Source organism: Polypterus senegalus, chromosome 12 (genome assembly GCF_016835505.1).
Source record: "Polypterus senegalus isolate Bchr_013 chromosome 12, ASM1683550v1, whole genome shotgun sequence".
NCBI classification, from domain to species: domain Eukaryota; kingdom Metazoa; phylum Chordata; class Cladistia; order Polypteriformes; family Polypteridae; genus Polypterus; species Polypterus senegalus.
Genome location: NC_053165.1, coordinates 50,718,198 through 50,739,269, shown reverse-complemented (window position 1 = coordinate 50,739,269; position 21,072 = coordinate 50,718,198). Strand labels below are relative to the sequence as shown.

General features: G+C 38.7%; 1 protein-coding gene across 7 annotated transcripts in view; it reads right to left on the bottom strand.

The window, feature by feature from the left end:
• Positions 1-21,072, bottom strand: part of grip2b (glutamate receptor interacting protein 2b) — a 435,329-nt gene that overhangs the window by 92,763 nt on the left and 321,494 nt on the right. For all 7 annotated transcript variants that reach the window (XM_039771133.1, XM_039771132.1, XM_039771127.1 and 4 more), the window contains exons 4-7: positions 17,164-17,309; positions 11,395-11,481; positions 5,649-5,724; positions 3,720-3,865 (exon numbers count right to left, since the gene is read on the bottom strand). In XM_039771133.1, the coding sequence (XP_039627067.1) occupies positions 3,720-3,865; positions 5,649-5,724; positions 11,395-11,481; positions 17,164-17,309 (455 nt within the window). The remainder of the gene's footprint in view (positions 1-3,719; positions 3,866-5,648; positions 5,725-11,394; positions 11,482-17,163; positions 17,310-21,072) is intronic.

Genomic DNA, 21,072 nt, shown 5'->3' with positions numbered 1-21,072 from the left:
AGTGGCTGCATTCAAAGCCAAACTTGATTTATGGGGCAGACAAGTGAAGATTGGGACTTTTGATATGTTTCAAACGCTAGCAGAGGTTGTTAAAGATACCAAGCCAGGGCCTTCTTTCTCCCAGCTGGTGAATGATCACCTATCTCAGCTTTCAATAGAGTTTGAGCATTATATCCAACCACAAAAGACCCCCGAAATGGGAAGGAATGGATCCGTGACCCATTTGAGAATTAGCCAGGTGAATCAACTTTGTCTGTGCTTGAAGAGGATCAACTTTTTGAGGTTGCAAATGATGGTGACCTTAAAAGTATGGTTGAGACAACTTCAAATTTCCATACGTTTTAGATTAAAGCCGGAATATCCTGAGGTTGCCACAAAAGCACTGAAAAGTCTGCTTCCGTTTCCAACATCCAGTCTTTACGAGGCAGCGTTTTCTGCAGTGACAGCAACCAAAATGAGATTACGGAGTAGGCTGAACATAAGCAACACACTTCACGTGTCACTGTCTTCCATCATCCCCAGATGGTTGCAGGAAAACAAGCTCAGGACTCCCACTGATTCTGCATTATGGTAAGTTGTATAATTTCTATTATATTATATTATAACTTAATAATAATAGAAACGTAATGTAAATTGTGTATAAAACTGCCCTACGAACCCACCCCGGATCCTCCCCTCAAACCCACCGGTTCGTGGAAAAATTTGCTTTTAATAAAGCAGTCCTTGGTGTCAAAAAGGTTAGGGACCACTGCTTTATTTTATTCTCTGTTACTTAGTATTGCCTAATCTTATTTTTATATACTTTTTTCTTTCTTCAACTTGTAAATCACTTTGAGCTTCATCATTTGTATGAAAACATGCTATATAAATAAATTTTGTTGTCATTGCTGTTTTTCTTTTCAGTCCAGGTTTCTGATGTTGTATTGCAAAGGCTAGCAAAATGCGATTTTAGACACAAAGAACTGCCTGAATGAAAAAGGTGGCTACTTCTGCCAAAATTTTTAACGCTCAATAAAAGGAACATTTACATTTTTTTTTTGGTGGTTTGGCAAATAGAACTAGAGGGCAGTAACTATCAAGAATTGAATCTGTTTTGAGAGCTGGCAGTATAAACGGAGGACCTCAAACCAGAAGGCATCAGGGTCCTTCCTTCAGAGATGGAGCAAGTCCAATTCCAATCTCTAGGCCAATTTATATAAATAAAAATCGTACACTCTTGTTTGTCTTTTGTTTGTTTGCCATCCATGCAAAACCGGATGAACCGATTTTTCATGAAACTTACCATGTGTGATGCCACTGATCCAACTTAAATGTTTAATAACTTTTTGTTTTCTGAAAATGCTCATCCTCAACCCAGATGACTCAAATCTAAGTGTAAATGACATACACTTGGTGGAAATTCAGACTTGGAACCAAGTTTGTGGGAAGACCTTTGCAGGTCATACAGTTGGCATATGTTGTATTTTAAGCAAGTCACGCTGGCGTTAAAAGGAAGGAACACTGGAGGCAGCTTTTTGGGAAGGTATGGTATAGACAGAATAGAAAAATATATTATTAGCATCTGCAATTAGGAACGTACTAATTAAAAACTCTTTAGAAATGACAAGAGGATACAGGGGAGGGAATTAGATGACCTACTTTGTGAAAAAAGTTAAAGCAGAATAAAAAAAAACAAACCCTGTAGCTCTACTTAAGCTGAGAACAAAAGTAACCCACAGCCCTCACAACAGAAGTGCAGAGAGTTTTGACAGGTTTGTCTTTTTAAACATGTTGAGTATACTCTTTACATTGGATAAAGATCTGTCTTTGAGAACTTTGTTCCAGGTGAGACTGGCTCAAAGCCGTGCGCTTCCCCAATATATATTTCACAGTCAAATATATAGAGCTTTCTTGCAAACATGTAATTACAGTGTACAGCTAATTTGTCTAAAGAACATGAAGCAGTGTATTGTAATAACATTCTTGTTTATTATGGCACACAGGGTGATGAAGTGTTTTATGTTGATCAGACATGCAAGTAAGAGGTTTACATATTGCCATTTCCACTGCTAATACTACAACTAAAATGTATAATAACATGTGAATCAAATGTCAGTTTCGCCAGAATCATTAAAAAAAAAAAAATAGAGATGGGTTCAGGTATAAAAGCAAAGGAGAAGCATAGTCAAAAAGTAAGCAAGGATTAGGAAACTAGAGAATCGGACCAGTACTAATCATCAAAGCCAATATGGAAAGACAAACTAAAAAATTGTTCTTATTTTGGTTTCTTGCCCATAAGCATCCACCCATCTATTATTCAACCCGCTATATCCTAACTACAGGGTCACGGGGGTCTGCTGGAGCCAATCCCAGCCAACACAGGGCGCAAGGCTGGAACAAATTCTGGGGAGGGCGCCCACCGCACACCCACGCACACACTAGGGGCAATTTAGGATCGCCAATACACCTAATCTGCATGTCTTTGGACTGTGGGAGGAAACCCATGCAGACACGGGGAGAACGTGCAAACTCCACGCGGGGCGAACCCGGGTGTCCTTACTGCGAGGCAGCAGCGCTACCACTGCGCCACCATGTCGCCCTGCCCGGAAGCATACTATGAAAAATAAAAAATAAAGACACACACAAAAACAATACAAGCAATTTGTTTTTTTAAAGGAAAAAACTAGGACAATGTAAGCCAGGATCCACCATCTTGTATAAGAAAGAACGATCCGACATCAAGACGCTTTCTCACAACATAATAAACAATAATAAATCGGGTACAGACTTTGAAGTATAAAAATATTAATAAAGTTTATAATTTGTCAACTTAACCTCCCTTTTTGCCCATTTGTGCATTACAATGAATGTAACTCATGAGGTGCAACATCATATCAAGAAATCAGTTTTCTTCCAATATCACAGTTAAAGAACATCTATTAAATATGTTTTAAAAGATCTATGCCTCTCTCTCTGGGGGGAAGTGATGTATATCCGAGTGTTTTCGGTTTGCATATTTGCACCAAATAAAATAAGACAGTTTGTTCAGTTGTGGTGTTGCTGAGTGCATCTTACTGCCTACGGTGGCCTCAATGTCTTCCACATCACTGTTCAGATTTATGTCAGTTTTATCAGACTGTGCATTACTCCTAAGGCTGCCAGAAGCTGCGATATTAGTTGTTTCCGGCCTCTCTCAGGCTCATATGTCTGTAGCATTTTTAAGCTGCAAATGTCACATACAGTTTTTGTCAAAAAAAAAGTGTCTTTTTGCCTCTCTCTGATTTTTTTTTTTGTACTGCACCACTTGGTCCTCATTTTGATCGACTGTCCATTTAATCTTTTACTCTCTTAAATGGTGACCTGTTAAAAACCTGCTCCGATTGTGCCCTTCCCACTTATAGTTTTCTTTTAAAGACTGTTCATTTAGGTTTAAATTGGATAGGTTTACACATTTTAGTGGGTATGGAAGGGTGCTGGATAGAGGATGGCTATTGGTGGAAATTCGCAATTTTCCTGTTATTAGGCTTTTCTTCCCCCCCATCACAAATGTTAAGGCCACTTTGCCAGTATGGTCCCACGGTGCACTCTCAAGTCACCCTGTTTGCATATCTGACGATGACAGGAGAGCATGTATAGATGCATGAGATGAGAAAAAGTATACATCAAAACAGAAAAAGTAAAATTAAAAAATGGGGTTGACCTTTAAAATCATTTTTAAGCACTCTCCTTTGGTTGCTTACCTACGATAGTAACATCATACTCTATCTGGAACAGGGCTTCCTGGCCACTTTGCTGCAGCAAATTGAGGGCATCAGCATGAGACACGTTGTGCAAAGGGACGCCATCAACACTCAGGAGACGGTCACCAGTTTTCAGGGTACCTTCTCTGTTAAAGTGAAAGAATAATTAAAATGAATAAGGCAACCATTGAGAAGGTTTTTTTTTCTTTGGATTGAAGAAACTGCAGCAACAAATTTTTGGCTGGTAATTTATGGGACATAAGATGTTGAGCTTGCATAAATTGCCAATTAAAAAGAACACCCAACAGTAAGCGGTAAAGTAAACCACTTAACTGAGAACAGATCTAGTTCAGCTGGCAGGGCCAGAAGAATTGCAGACATAGATTAGATAGGACAGATTAGATAGGATAGATAGATAGATGATTAGATAGATAGATGATTAGATAGATAGATGATTAGATAGATAGATAGATAGATAGATAGATAGATAGATAGATAGATAGATAGATAGATAGATAGAAGGTTGCCACTTCAACCCTGACTTTTAACTCCTTGTGTGACAATGATCAAGTGACTTCAGTTTCTGAAATGTGTAGCTAAAAAACAGCATTAGTGAACGACACCAATGGACATCATTTATTCCCCAAACATTTTGCTTCTTTGGTGATTATGAGAGACAGCTTCAAGTTGAATATAAATATAATTTCAGATTGACAGTATCATGTAGGAACATGGAGAAACATGAAAATTACATTTTATTGAATTTCGTGTGTTTGCTCGCCTAATGATGCTGATTTGCTGTTGATTTCGATTTGAACTCAGCATCTGTTTCTCATTTCAGTGTTCAACAACAGTTGGCCAGCACTGATGGATTCCAGCTGCCATGATACTGATTTCCCATCATTGCAACGTACTGCTGAAATCTTTCCTCATGCTCATCACTGACTGCACCAGGATTAGTACAAAAGAAGTCCAAGTGTGAATGCAGAAAGTGAACCTTAACTGCCATGTTACACTTGATGGTGTTGCATGCTTGAAGCATGTTGTCAGCCAGCTGGACTTAGTTGGGTGCGCTGCATTTACCAAGAGAATTCTTAACAACTTCCTTGAATTAATTCTGTGTGATTTCCTCGGTCCTCACTAGAAGATTGTCGAATAGCGTGTCATTGATGGTGTGTCTGATATGTGGGGCAACAAAAATGCCTTCTTTTATCTTGGCATCATTTATCTGGGGAAACATTTCTCTCCAATATTGAAATCTTCCACCTTCCTTGTTCATCACTTTCACCTCATTTTTCATCAATCTTGTTGGGTCAAGATGTGCTTTATGTGCCACAGTTTTCTAATTGTGGAGTGGCCAGTTCTTTTTAATGCAATGAGACCCTTTAGCATGGCTGTTCCAGTTCTTGAACCAGTGCCACTACGTTTAGATCACCACAGATGTTCTAGTTGTAGTTGTTGTGCTCTATATGTATACTTATAATAGGACAGAATAAAACAGCATGTGATAGGACAATTTAAAGGTGATTTTTGTGACCAGCAGGCTACAATCCATTAAATACACCTAAAAAGATTCAGGATGCAAAATCTTCATTGCCCAATGTAATTTAAACATTAACATGGGTAAATAAAACAAATTAATCATAGTTTAAAAAACAAAAAACACCCACAAAGTGTTGAACTGTGTAAACCAACAATGAAAGCTGATTCCAGTCAGCTGATAGGCTGTACTAGTGGAGCCAGCTAGCAGGCTGATTACAGCATTTTAAGATTATATTAAGGCATGTTAGACCTTTATTTGATTGATAGAAAATCATTTCCACTTTTCTGAGATCCAATAATAAATCTCAGAGGATGGACAGCTGAATCAATTGTGTGCCAAACACTCACAGATTCCTCAATGGCTCTCGTCATTTTTGCAACTGTTACCTGTCTGCGGGGCCACCAGGTCTCACATAAGTGACAACCACTGGTCTGGACTTGTGCCAGTCTTCATGTGCTCCTCCTAGAAATAAAATGATAAGGATTGAAGTCTTATTTCATAATAGTGACAAAGGCAAAAAAAATTTCAACATTTACAATACTAAGCAATTAACGCATTCTGTGCTTGAGACACCTTAGCAGATAACACAATGTCTACGCTTGCAATACATACTGTATATTGACAGTATTTCTTTTAAGCTTTGGTTATAAAATCTGAACATGGAAATGGATTAACCAGCAGGCATTGTGGTGTAGTGGTTAAGAGTTTGGACTTCAAACCCAGAGATTGTGGGTTCAAATCCAATTACTGACAAATGTGACTATAAGCAAGTCACTTCACCTGTCTGTGCTCCTATTGGAAAGAACAAAAGAAATGCAGCCAATTAGATAAAGGCATCAGCCAAATATGTAACAGTAAGAAATTCAGATTTGGTGTTTTAAGCTAACAATCAGCATGCAAGGTATTATGTAACATAAAGACTGTTGCGTTCCTCTTGACCACTTTCACCTTTGGTTAATACAATTTGCTTCAAAGCAAATGTGAGACACAGCACTATTCGAGTGCAGAATTGGATCAGCTGCATCATGTCACACATTAAAGACATGTAAACACTGTCCTCAAAATGCTGGTCAGTGGAGCTAGTTGTGCATAGCTAGTATACTAAGCTCAGTTGGCCAATCTTTTTACGTTAAAAAAAATGGATGGTATTAACTTCTTCCAGGATTTATATCATGCAGGAGTTGTGTGTGTTCCTCTTCTTTACTAGTAGTACTGCTTGGGACTGGGCCATGTGTCATAGACCACATTTTTTTGTTTGTGCGTCATTTATAATGTTTTGATACTATGTTGGTGACGTCACCTAGCTGCTGTTTTGAGAATCCATGATATTTTTATAAATCCAGGTGACTATATTGTTTACCTTTCATTACTGTCATGTAATGCCCAGGGGAGGCTGGGTGGTCTTTTGGCCTTGGAACCCCTGCAGATTTTGTTTTTTCCTGTCCTCCCGCCCATTTGACCTTACCGTTTTTGTGTAACTTACTCTTTAATATTATTACCTAAACTTAATTGTTCTCTTTGACTTCTTGTAAATAAAATATGCTATAAAAATAGAGTAAATGATGTTGTTGGGACAATCATTGGTGCAACTCATCACGTAATTACTATCGTTGACCATTTAGGAGAGCAATGTGGAAAGCAAGTCTGGGGATAATTTAATGAGAATCAAATTTAGTTGTGCAGCTCTGAATTTCTTTATGTTAGGGCTCTGATCTTTTTAGTTTAGTTTCTGAACCTATACTAGAACCCCAAGACTTTGACTCTCTCTTGGCTCCAAAGGACTTGTTTGCTAGATCTGTTTACTGCTCGGTTGCAGACTTCAACTCCTTTATTGACTCTGACCTTTCAAATCCCCATTTCTTCTCCTGGTTCTGTTTCCACACAGTAATCAAATGCAGCCTTTCAATCAATTCATAGTTTAGCACCCCTGGGTCTGGACCTGAGATGAACACAAACCTCAGGTGGCTGTGGACTCTCTCAGGAGTGGGAATACTTGTAAAATCTGGCTATAAGAGAAGCCCTGTTAGCAGCATGGTGGGTGCAAACACAACTCTTAGAGTTGGCTTCATTCACATCTTCCGGTTGATAAAGCAAATCAGCCGTGATGCTCGAGTCAGGGAATAGTGAGGCATAGGGATCACCTCGAATTCCAGGCGAGCAGAGTGAGGAAGAGCTGGGTGGCGTGTAAGCACGGACAAGAGGATGAAGCAGCTGGGCGCATGTACCTCTACTAAAGATCCGAGTGGCACGGTGGAAACTGCAGATAGAGAAGTTGATGGTGCTTTTTAGAGCCATTCACTAGCAGACTGGCATAATGAAGCTGTTTCTATTCCTCCATCTCTTGCAACACCGGGCTTTTACAATAACATGTGTTTTTTAACTTTAGAGATTGCACTAGATATTATTTTTGGTGTTTATTTGATTGATAGTTTGATTTGTTTTGATCTATTCAATTATTAAATCATGGTATTTAATCCAGCAGTATAAAAATACCATTTTTACTTAATCCTATTCATTGCAGAATGAATTTTAATTTTATACAGAAAAGAATCTAGAAAATTAAAATGCAAGATGGTACATACATGTTTCATAATATTGCTGAGTTCACACAGCAGCATCTCAACCTATAGGAAGCTATTGTATATAAACATACAATTTTCCTCTTTATTGATATAATTGTCCAGTTTATCGACACAGTTCATTGCCATTTAAATTACGTAAAGGAAGGAAGTTAGTATTGCATTCATTCTCTTTGAACACTGCACACTTTTAATATGCTGCTCTGTTACACAATCCTATCACATCATAAAAAGAGCAGGATAAGATTATTACAGAAATGCAAATTCAAAGGCTGTAACGTGATAATAAGGAAAAAAGCTCAGAATATTTTGTAAGCAGCATTGAACATACTTAATAAGATTCCAAAAAAAGATCAAATGCATACAATTTTAAAACAGTAATGTGTGTAGTGAGAAGTTAAGCAAAATAACACCTTTTATTGGCCGACTAGAAAGATTACAATATGCAAACTTTCAAGGCAACTCAGGCCCTTTCTTCAGGCAAGAAGTAACACAGAAACTGGAGTTCCCTCTGCTTCTATAGACACCAGGACAGATACAGCATTGGAAAACCTTTAAGTGAAACATCTTAAATGTAAAAAAATAAAGATAGATCTCTCCAGGCTAAGATTCATTTAGCAAGAGAGGAGAACAATGTATAGTCAAGATCTTTGGATAACATAATGGTCCAAAGAATTTTGAAGTTTCCGATGAGTTTTTCAAAACAATGAGGATTTGTAGTCTGGTTGTCTGTGTCAGTCCGAGAGATGCAAACAATCCTCATATCTGGCCATTAAAACCCTTGTCTCTATTTAAACCATGTTGTAATGCAAGTTTAACTTCCCATTCTCTTCTCTCTTGCTGTGTTCTGAAGTTGCCCATAAGCACTGTGACTTTAAAGTCCCTCTCACAGTGTCCATGGCTGTTGAAGGGAGCTGCTACAGGGTTAGCATCTCTGTTGCCATGTTTAATGTGGAACCTGTGTAAATGTATTCTTTGGTTGAGTGTTTGTCCAGTTTCTCCCACACAGAGTGCAGTGTCAGAACATTCATACAGAGAATTAGGCCGACCACATCAGATGATCTGCAGGAAAATTATCCCTTTATGCGATGTTCTAGTCGGCAGTGTGGTATAACACCACAATCTGTGTCAAAAATGTAAGGACATGTTTTACATCTTTTCTGTAAGGTAGGAGATGTGCCATTTTGTGTTGGTTCACTTAGGGAGCTTCAGACAATTAATTGCTGCAGGTTTGGTGGTTGTCTGTATGCCAGGAGGGGTGGTGCTGGAAATACATTTTTCAGCATTTCGTCATTGTTCTTTAATAATTGTTCAAAGGGTCATTTTGCTTACATTATCACTACATCCATAATAGCTAACACGATACAACACCCTAATACTGCAAAATAGTAATATGAAAAGCTAAAAGGCAATGATGTTGTGCAAGTAGCACTGCCGTCTTATGGATCCCTTCTCCAGGGTTAGTTCTCTGCATCTTGACATTGTGTGGAGTTTGTACTTTCTCCACGTTTGTCTCTGGTTTTCCTCCTCCATCCCTAGAGATGTGGGAGATAGATGAACTGGAGATTCTAAACTGGTCCCTTATGGGCCCTGTAATGGACTGGCAGCCTGTCCAGGGTTGTTCCCTTCCTTGTACTCAGTGCTGATGGAATACGCTCTACTGAGTCTGAACTGGATGAAATGGCTTTGAGGATATCAGATTTTCAGAGAACTCTAATATGATGTAAATGCAGTCTGTTTCAATGGCACAGTTTTAAATATGATGACTTAACTATAAACCATCTAGTTAGCACCATGTTTTAAAATCTGATTCATTTAACCTAGGAGACAATCAATACAAAAAAATTAAGCCATCATGTGTGATATCGTACACTCCAGGATTCAGTAGTTGCTAGAACTGCTTTTGCAAGAAATAAATTGAACTGTTTTTATAGTGAAGTTTGTCAGGCTCATCCTTTTTATTAGAGGAATTTTAGTACACTCCTCTAATACAATAGTGTTTAAGTCTGTTGCCATTTGAGGGCTTTCATCTTCACACGGCTCTCTGACAGTTCTGCTACAGCATTACAGTGGTGTTGTGGTCTGGATTTTAATTGATTCTTTATCATGGACCGAGTTATAGATTTTGCTGTGCTTCTTTTATCCCATGATCCAATTTCAGCCTTGCTTTAACCATCACTTTAGTGTTGTCATTTTTCCTTTAGTATCATAGACAAGAGTTTGTTGTGAATTCAAGAATTGTGATGGCTCATATTGAACCCCAAATCTTGTGTTGATATGTTCACCTGCTATGGCATTTTGCATAATGTCTAAACACAACTACTTTGGTCTTTTTTGTCTATTTTTTGATATGATTTGAGAGGTTCATTGGTCAAATGAAATATTGCAAAACTAAATCATACTGCCATGTATCTTTTGAAGAGAATGTTCTTCCTCCTGGCTACTCCTTAATGAAAATCAAACTTATTCAGTCTGAGGGCACAGCCATGAACACTTCAATCATGTTGACAGAAGTCGGTCTCTCTCTGGATGTAGCTCTTAGACTTCTTGTGATTTCTCTGGACGTCGTACAGTCTGGTCTTTGCGTTTGTTGGGACAGCCACTCCTAAGATGACCTGAAATGGTTTTGAATGTTCTCCATTTGCCAATAATCCTTCTCACTTTAGAACAATTGACTACAAATTGTTTGCAAATAGCCCTACAAAGTTTCTTAGACTGATGGGCAGAATTGCTTCTTGGAGATCACTGCAAACATCTTTCGATTGCTGACCTGTCAAAGTTTCCACTTTTACAGTGCAGGTAGGTATATTGAGGTTATCACCACCTCATTAGCAGAACATGGTTAAAAAAACATTCTTAACTTAGATGGAAGCAGGGCAGATGTACCAACTTTTCATACATGGCTTGCACAAGAGGGCTTATTGTTTTTTAGGTAATAACTAAGTAAAATCTGTTATGTGGCATTTGTTACCTGATGTTAGATTTATGTAGTTTTAGGATTTAATTTCAAGTAGACAACTATTTGGTTTGACCTGAAACACAAAACCCTGGAAAAGGAAGAAAGCGCACTTACATTTTCTCACCAGAAAATGTATATTCCTAGTATTATTTATATACAGTATACACACACACACGCAACAACCCCACCCATAAGTTTCTAAAGCCCACTTAATCCAATTCTGAACTGTAGGAGACAGGAAACTACCTAGACAGAATCAAAGGCAAGGCAGAAGCCAACCCTGGATGGGGTAGGAGTTTATCACTGGGTCCATTCATGCATATACCCACACTCCCATGGGGCCAGTCTTGAATTGTCAATGAACCTAACCTGTGTGTCTTTGAGAGCACGGGAAACAAGAGCACACACAGATATGGGAAGAAAGTATAAACGCCACACAGACAGTAAACGGGCTACAGATTTGAAGCTAGGATGCTGGATTTGTGAAGGAACAGCGGCGACTACCTCACATTATACATTATATATACGTTTTCAAGTGTATAGTAATATAGTAGTATAGTGAAGAGGATAAAAAAACATGCAGCAATTACAAACCTCTCATCACAAAGCCAAAGCTGCTGCCTTCCTTGCAAAGACAGATTTCAATGGTCTTCGAGATGACACCCGAGCTGCTGTCAGGAGCTGCAAAGAAAATGGGTTAACAGTAAATCCAGCCTTACCAGTTTGCCATCACTTCACAAGTCTGATATCAAGACTGCATAAAACCACATCAAAAGAAACACAAAGACATTTATTTCTTAAGTATATGGACATATTATGTTCAGATTACGAGACTTTTCTTTTGAGTGGATCTTGGGTAAGTATTACCAGCTAAGTGGTCCATGATCTTGGAATCAATAGCCGAATCACATTCTATGTGGGATTTCTACGTGCTCTATATCTTGGTCTGCAGGTTGCATTTCTGCCTTATTATATCCAAGCTTGGAGTACATGAAAAACCCAGGGGAACTCCAGAAAGCTCTCTTTACAAGATATGCCTGGAAATGGCTTACAATGATTCCCTTCCTAGATGTATTCAAAGGGGCACAAACAGCCCAGTTACGTCTTGAGCAACCTTAATTGCCCCTACACCTCTACCATTCACGTGTTACTGGAGAGTATAATAAAACGCTGAAGCCAGGAGTCTCGACGCAGAAGAAGGAAACCCTGCTTAATCCTAGATCCACTTTCTATAAATAGCAGCACAACCCTAATAACTTGGAAGTACGGTATATCACGATCTCTTGTAACAAAAGACATTTTATTAGGATGTTGAAAGCCTAAGAAGAAACTATTATTGCTAACAGAGCCCAGAGGGGCTAAGGAAGGGCAAATAACGAATTATAAGACAGACCAGGACTCTAGTAACTTTAGGAAAAACAGATTTTTGCTGGTTTTTTTGACTATTAGACTGTTTTGGTATATTTTAATAAATCTAAGTTTGTGTTCAGGTTCACGGAGTGCCCCAGCATAGTCACACCAGCTGCAACAGACTTTTACACATTCAAAGAGCATACATGTTGGGTTCACCAATTTCTCTTAACTTATTTTGTATGAGGGTGCGAGTCATGTAGGGGTACTTTGCGATGCACTGCCAACCGATTCAATGGTGTTTTTTGCCTGGCACCCAATGCCACCAGGAGAGGCTGTCATTGTACCTGAAGCTGCAGTGGTAGAAGATGGTTCAGAAAACTAATGAATAGGTGACTCAGGCTGAGACTATTACTCTAATTTCTTATTCTATATCTTTAAGTTAGTGAAAAAATGTGCTGTTGCACATTGACTTTGCAAATGTTTTTTTACAAAAAAAAATGTGTTTTGAATAAAATGTTGAATATAATGTTGACTCTCTTAAGACTGATAGTGCTAAACCACTGGGACAACCTAAGGATACAAAATATAAAACTTCACCCAATTGTATGCAAACACCTACTACTCAGGCCATTTTTCAATTTTCAGAAATCATCACATTCCTTGCACAAAATGTTTTTCAACACAGCTTATAAGCAAATCACCAATTTCACTGGTTTAAGTTGGAAAGACTCGGACAGATTTCAAATCTACAGCAGTCACAAATGGATAGGAGAAATCATAGAGCTTTGTAGGAAGATCTACAGTGTCGTGTTAGAGTTCCTGATGATTAAAGCTGCTACATTAAAATAAATTGGTGTGTACAAAAAGCCCCCCAAGGAACAGAAAGAACAAGGCAAGCAGGATAGAATGTTAGATGAAGTTAATTTCAAATACTTCAAAAGAGCCAAATATGCTAACCAATAAACTATTGGGCCCTCAGCAGAACGCAGCCTTCATTTTCCCTCTTCATTAACTGAAATGATCTCGTGTGTGATCTTATCCACTGTTAGAAGAAGTCTACTATAATTGGTACAGTAAGATTCAGGGGGCACAATGTCAAAGCGTATATCTGGATCAAATGATACTCATTCGCTTGGTTCATGGCTCCATCTCCTTTACATTTCACACTTTTACAGTACCAATTAATTGCTGCACATATAATTCCTACTTAGCTATGGACTTCATGATTCCACTACTAATTAGTATTCAGGCATATATTTTATTCACAAAAGGCTACACTCACATTTTGGTTTCTGTTGAAATAATTACATACATATATAATTAGTTAAATCTAAAATGATGAACAAAAGATGTCCTCTCTGGAAACAAAGTTTTGAAGCTTTAAATAAATTGCATTTAAGGTGCACACGCAATGCATTTGATAATGTTCAGAAAAAACTGAGCACATCATCAGCTAATGTGTAGCAAACTCAGGCTAGTTACATGTGTCCCGTAATGAGCTGGTGCCCCTTATCAGGTTTGGCTCCGGCCTTGCACCAAATACTGCTATGATGGTCTCTAGCTGCCAAAACACTGAATTGGATTAAGCAAGTCTAAGAATGTTACCTGATGAAAGGTACTGTAAATAAGTAGATGGATTCTTTGCACTGGTTGTTACGAGATGGATTTTAATGTAATATAAAGTGCAGAAATTTGTAAAACCGATTAGCCATTCATTTTCAGGATTTATTTCTTCTATTAGATGGTCAAGTGGTGAAGCAGAATCATTAGAACAAATCTGACCCTTCAAAGTTTTAAAAATGGTAAAGCTAAAAGGAATGCACCATCCAAAAAAAGTAAATATTTTTATATGTTGTTCTTTTTTAATATAAAGTCTCCCTCTCTCTATTATATATATACTGCTCAAAAGAATTAAAGGAACACTTTTTAATCAGAGTACAGCATAAAAAGTCAATGAAACTTATGGGATATTAATCTGGTCAGTTAAGTAGCAGAGGGGGTTGTTAATCAGTTTCAGCTGCTGTGGTGTTCATGAAATTAACAACAGATGCACTAGAGGGGCAACAATGAGATGACCCCCAAAACAGGAATGGTTTAACAGGTGGAGGCCACTGACATTTTTCCCTCCTCATCTTTTCTGACTGTTTCTTCACTAGTTTTGCATTTGGCTACAGTCAGTGTCACTACTGGTAGCATGAGGCGATACCTGGACCCTACAGAGGTTGCACAGGGAGTCTAACTTCTGCAGGATGGCACATCAATACGTGTCATTGCCAGAAGGTTTGCTGTGTCTCCCTGCACAGTCTCAAGGGCATGGAGGAGATTCTAGGAGACAAGCAGTTACTCTAGGAGAGCTGGAGAGGGCCATAGAAGGTCCATAACCCATCAGCAGGACCAGTATCTGCTCCTTTGGGCAAGGAGGAACAGGATGAGCACTGCCAGGGCCCTACAAAATGACCTCCAGCAGGCCACTGGTGTAAATGTCTCTGACCAAACAACCAGAAAGACTTCATGAGGGTGACCCAAGGGCCCCATGTCCTCTAATGGGCCCTGAGCTCCCTGCCCAGCAGCATGCAGCTCGATTGGCATTCGCCATAGAATACCAGAATTGGCAGATGCACCACTGGTGCCCTGTGCTTTTTACAGATGAGAGCAGGTTCACCCTGAGCACGTGACAGAAGTGAAAGGGTCTGGAGAAGCCATGGAGAACATTATGCTGCCTGTAACATCATTCAGCATGAGCAGTTTGGTGGTGGGTTAATGATTGTCTGGGGAGGCATATCCATGGAGGGTCACACAGACCGCTACAGGCTTGACAAAGGCACCTTGGCTGCCATTAGGTATCAGGATGAAATCCTTGGACCCATTGTCAGACCCTATGCTGGTACAGTGGCTCCTGGTGCACGACAATTCCTGGCCTCATGTGGTGAGAGTATGCAGGCAGTTCCTGGAGGATGAAGGAATTGATACCATTGACTGGCCACCACACTTTCCTGACCTAAATCCAATATAACACCTCTGGGACATTATGTTTTGGTCCATCCAATGCCACCAGGTTGCACCTCAGACTGTCCAGGAGCTCAGTGATGCCCTGGTCCAGATCTGGGAGGAGCTCCCCACAACACCATCTGTCATCTCATTAGAAGCATGCACCGATGTTGTCAGGCATGTATACAAGAACACAGGGGCCATACAAAGTGCTGCGTACAATTTTGAGTTGTTGCAATTAAATTTTGGCAAAATGGACTAGCCTGCCACATAATTTTTTCACTCTGATTTTTGGGGCGTCTTTGAATTCAGGGCTCTGTAGGTTGATCATTTTCATTTCCATCAAACGATGTGGCATCCTTTCGTTCCTAACACATTACCCAGTCTATATCAGTATAGATATCCAGGAGGATTTCTTTTTCTCATTGAGATCTGATGTGTTATTAAAGTGTTCCTTTAATTTTTTTAAGCAGTTTATATATATATATATATATATATATATATGTGTGTGTGTGTGTGTGTGCGTGCATGTGTATAAAATTCAACGTCTGTCTGCCTGCTTTTCATGAGGGAACTACTTAACAGATTTAGATCGGGTGTTTTTATAGAATTTGCTTGAACATTCCAGTTGATTTTGCGACTTCTCCCATTGTGCTAAGAATCATAGTTTGCTTGCGGGACCGATATATTTGTGCTAATCTGAGACACAGGCTGTGGGCCGAAAGGATGGGGGAAGCATGACGTCAGGAGTGGGAAGCCGGGCAGGGCCCTCCTCACTGTCCTTTTTTACTACTACACAGGCAGAGGTGCAGGGGATGGCTAGTTTTTAATTAAAAAAAAAAAACAAGTATTGGTGCCATCATGGAACAGTGATTAGTTTATTAGTTCCTTGTTTAAATTTAAAAATTTTGGTGTGGAACTGATACATTTCCCCCCAGTATCTATGTGTGGGTTTTTTCTGGGCATTCAATTTTTAACCCACATTCTAAACACCTTTATCTTAGACTGGATGGGGAACCGAAAATGGCTTTGAGTGTTTAAGTGTGCCCTAGAATGAATTCCTGCTTGCTGCTTTCGGAATAGCATTTAGACATCCCAGTGACCGTGAAATGGAATAAGTATTTCTGATGATGTCTAAAGGATGACATTAGTCAGATTTAAAAGCAGTTATCCTGAAAGTCAACAGATGTTTGCTGAACTCCCCCAACTTGCTCTGATAAGGCACATTCAGTTGTGATGAATGAAATGATTTTCAGCAAAACTCAGTTTTTCACGTTACAAAAAAAAAAAAAAAAATGTTTTGCTTCCAACAAAATTTGCACAATCAGAAAGGGTTTAGTTCCTTTGTGGAAACGTTTTCATGCATTAATTCCATATTCTGTCATTCAGAGTTTTAAATGGCCTCTTTAGTTGGCAAACAATAATAATAATAATAATTAATAAAAAACAAATCGCCAGAAATGTGCATATCCTCACTTAGGATAAATTGATTAATAGTTAATAAGAGTGGAGACTGGCAGCAGCTACTTTCTGTATGGCAAGTTTTACTGTAGAGAATAAATGTACACAATGGTGTGTCTGGGTACATCTTCATGTGGAAAAAATGCAGGTGGTCACGGAAAAAAATAAAGTAAAATGTACAGTCCTTTATGGTGACATGAGCAAGAGAGAGAAATGAAATCCATACCACACCAGTAAAACTAAGAATTACACAGCTGCAGCAAAAATAAACCCAGGTAAAAATGGAAGCATAAACAAGATTTTATGAATCAATACTCCTCGTTATTCAACACTTTACCTTTAAAAAAAAAAAAAAAACTTTTAGTGATCTTCACATTTCAAGCTAAATGAATTTTAGTGCGAGTTTAGTAAAACTGCATGCGAATCAAAACTTCCTGTTCCACTCATCACTAATTGCAAGATAGAAAAGCCTAACTGATTCAGAAATAGGTCACTCTGTTTGCCATGTTGAAGACAAAGTACGACATAATTCACATATCTAGCAAACAACTGACTTCATACCAGCAGGAGGAAGTTCATATTCTACTTCCAGGACCACACGCTCGCCCACATTCTTCAGGAGGCTAATAATCTCATCATGTCTCAGCTTGGTCAAATTGATGCCATTCACAGATTTAATGTAGTCTCCTACATTTAGTTGATCACTCCTGCAACAGAAATCAAAAAGAGAGTGAATATAATATGGAATATACACATGGTGAGCATGGTGAGAAACAAGCCAGATGGGATTGGGTAGAAGCATAGTACAGTACATTAAATATTGTTAAACTGCAGATACCCGACTGAAACGGTCATTACATGTCATGCTTATTCTTTTGCATTATTACTGAAAAATTGGCATGTAAAGTGAGTTAGTAGGAAGCATAGAAAAGTTTAAACTGTTGTTAGATTCAGATATTCAAGTGGGTTTCATAACTATCATGCCTTAGAATGTCCTTTCCTATTTGTTAAATATAAGAGCACTTTGGTGATAAGAATCATTTCTAAGATTCTCCACAAAATGAATACTTTTTTGAAAATATCCAACAAAGCTAATCTGTTATGAGTAAATAATTGTAAGCATATGCACATATATAAACACACAATCACACATTGTGTCAATATACACAAGTATATAGTAGTTTGTTGAGAAAGAAGCAAACATGGATGCTGAAAACTACAAACCTTGTAAATACAGTTGTGAGATATGGCCGGCCAATACCCCCAGGCCACCAAATGGAGCCCTCCTTGCAGCATAGAGGTGCCCTGAATGCCAGCAGGGAATTATGGACAGTGGGATTATAATGTACAGCCCTGCTGGATACCAAGGGGGCCGCCAGGAGTCGCTGCAGGGAGGCCCAGGGATTTATATTTTCCATACAGCCCGGAAGTATTTCCAAGTCATGGGAATGGAAGAAATGATATACTTCCGGGCTGAAGAAAAAGAGAAGTTTTTACCTGACCCGGAAGTGTTGGATAATCACATAGGCTCAGAAACGCTTCCCGGTCGAGGACTATAAAGGACTGTGGGAGATCCCAGACAGATGAGCTGAGTTGGGAGAGGAGGATTATTAATTATTGGGATTTTGTTTATTTATATGAGAATTGTGCAGAGGGGCACGCTTTGTGCACATTATTATAATAATAAATAATTATTGGACTTTTTACCTGGTGTCTGACGAGTGGTCTCAGGGTTCAAGGGAGAGAGAGGAGCCCTAAACTATCACACTGTATATATATATATATATATATATATATATATATATATATATATATATATATATATATATATGTATATATATATATACCCCTGATTGATTTAGTGACTGTCAGAATATTCGAGGCAATTTGCAAACATCTAAGGAATGACACTTTGCCTAATACATAAATTTCATGGCCTGCATTCCAGAAAAATCCAGCCTGAACGAGAAATTAATTTAATTTTTAAAAATAAATAAGTAAATAAAAACTAAGTAAAACTTTGACATTTCACATTTAAGAATTGGAAAAAGTGTTCTTAATGGCAGCCTATGGTGATGTTTGAGGAAAACATTCCGTATGAATCTGAGACTGCCTGTTTAACTAAGACAGTCTGTAGCAACACTACCCAGTGCACCACCAAGGAGGTGAGTCCATATGCCAGCTAAAGTTCAAACAAGTCATCTTATTTAGTCATCAGGTATTTGACAACGATTTTAATTCCTATTCTGAGACCTTTAAATATACAAAGATACATGTTGGGTAAAGATTATACTATTTATCTGTGTGCTGATTGGTTCAAGCTGATGTGCTCCTTAGCTCAGTTATGCAAATGAACCAAATTTATTTAAGATTGCTGCTTAGTTCTATTCTCTAGTCTTGTAATGCTGAACTGACCCATGCACATGGCAGGCTCCCTCAAGGTTGTTGTAATAATGGTCGTCCATCTTGGAGACATTTGTACAGTGATCTTGGTTATTCTTAATTTAAAATAATCATTTCACTGACAGTTTCAGAATAACACAGATGGTAGCATTTCAGATTGCAACTCGGCAGCATTACAGTTCATGTCCCATCTGTATTCTTTTTAATTATTTTGTTTATCTTGTTTATGCAAACATAAATGCATGAGAATTACCAATACAATTCAATCAGAAAGCCATTGTTAATTACTATAAAATGATGACAGACTAAATATTGTACTTCATTGTTCTAATAAAAAATGTTTTTTTAACTGTTAAGTTGTGCATTTATTTTGCATTATTTCATTATTTGTAAGCATAACATCTTTCCTTTCATATAGGCCTTGTTGTCTTTTGCATTCTATAATTTAAACTGTTTACTTTGCCAATCTCTCTTAGGAAATCAGAACCATTGCCTTTCTTTATTATCCTAGAATCTTCATCATTAGCTCACATGTTTGAATTCCTCCTACATAATAATCCAGTTGATCATTTACAATTAGCATTGTAGTACATAACGAGTATCATTTAAAGTGTTTCTGCTTCTGTAAATACGGTCATAACTGTGTTATCCATTCAACAAGAAAAATTGTCTTAAAGCCCCAATTACTACTAATGTGGATACATAAATATAGATACATATAGATATACACTCAGACACATATTTACATAATATTTATGAAAACTGAGCTCCAATAACACATTGCAGCTGGCCAAGATGTCCAGGATGCATACTAGAAGGAGCAGCTAAAGTAGGAAGCCAACTGTGTTTGTATCTCCACAACTAAACCAACCATCTCCCATTGCCAAATACAAAAGACCTATAAGCTCCCCATGCCTTATTGTTAGTAGCACTCTGGCAGGTAGAGGGGCATAAGAACTTGGCTAGAAATATGGAAAACCACAGACAACTGCAGCAATTGTTATGGATCTAAAAAGATAAATGGATATTTTGAGACAGTGGAAAAGCATGTAAATCATGGTCATAAATGAAAACAAAAAAAAGACAATTATTCCATACAGTTTTTCTGTAATAAATAATTGTTACATTCTTATAATCTGAACTAAGGGGGCATGGTGGAGCAGTGATAGCACTGCTGCCTCGCAGTAAGGAGGCCTAGGTTTGCTTCCCGAGTCCTCCCTGCATGGAGTTTGCATGTTCTCCCCGTGTCTGCGTGGGTTTCCTCCGGGTACTCTGGTTTCCTCCCACAGTCCAAAGACATGCAGGTTAGGTGTATTGGCGGTCCTAATTTATCCCAAGTGTGTGCATGTGGGTGTGTGTGCCCTGCGGTGGGCTGGCGCCCTGCCCGGAGCTTGTTCCTGCCTTGCGCCCTGTGCTGGTTGGAATTGGTTCCAGCAGACCCCCCGTGACCCTGTGTTAGGATATAGCGGATTGGACGATAACTGACTGACTAGAATCTGAACTATTAATTTTAATTAACCTGTAGTAACACTGAAACAAAAGTTTTCTTTACATCTTGTAAAATGATGCCCAAGTGGAGCAAATAAAGGAGCAGCAGAATGGTAGATTCTCAAAATGATCTCCATTTTAGGAAACAGTGACAGTCCCCATGTGCATTTATATAGCTCAATGATGGCATAGGCACCATTCATAAGCCGAGACTTCATAGAATGGTCATGCTCATTGGGGGCTCATTAGAAAAGCAAGAGGCTGTCACAAAATTTTCACCTACAAGGTCAATAGCGGGAAAAACTTGAAAATTCCACAAAAGAGCAGCAAATCTTCATAACACAGCACATGGTGTCTCCCTGATGGTAGCAGTATGAACAGTTCATGTTGTGGGTGGGCTGCGTCCTTAAAAATGTTATGGGCCCTGCTGAGAACGCTGGTGTTATGGGTGTCGTCTTGTGCAGGGAGTGTTTTTCCAATGATACTTTGTGCTGATTTTAGCACCTGCTGTAGAGCCTTGTAGTCCCGTTCTGTACTGTTCCCAAACTAGCGTGTGATGGAGTAGTGGAGGATATTCTC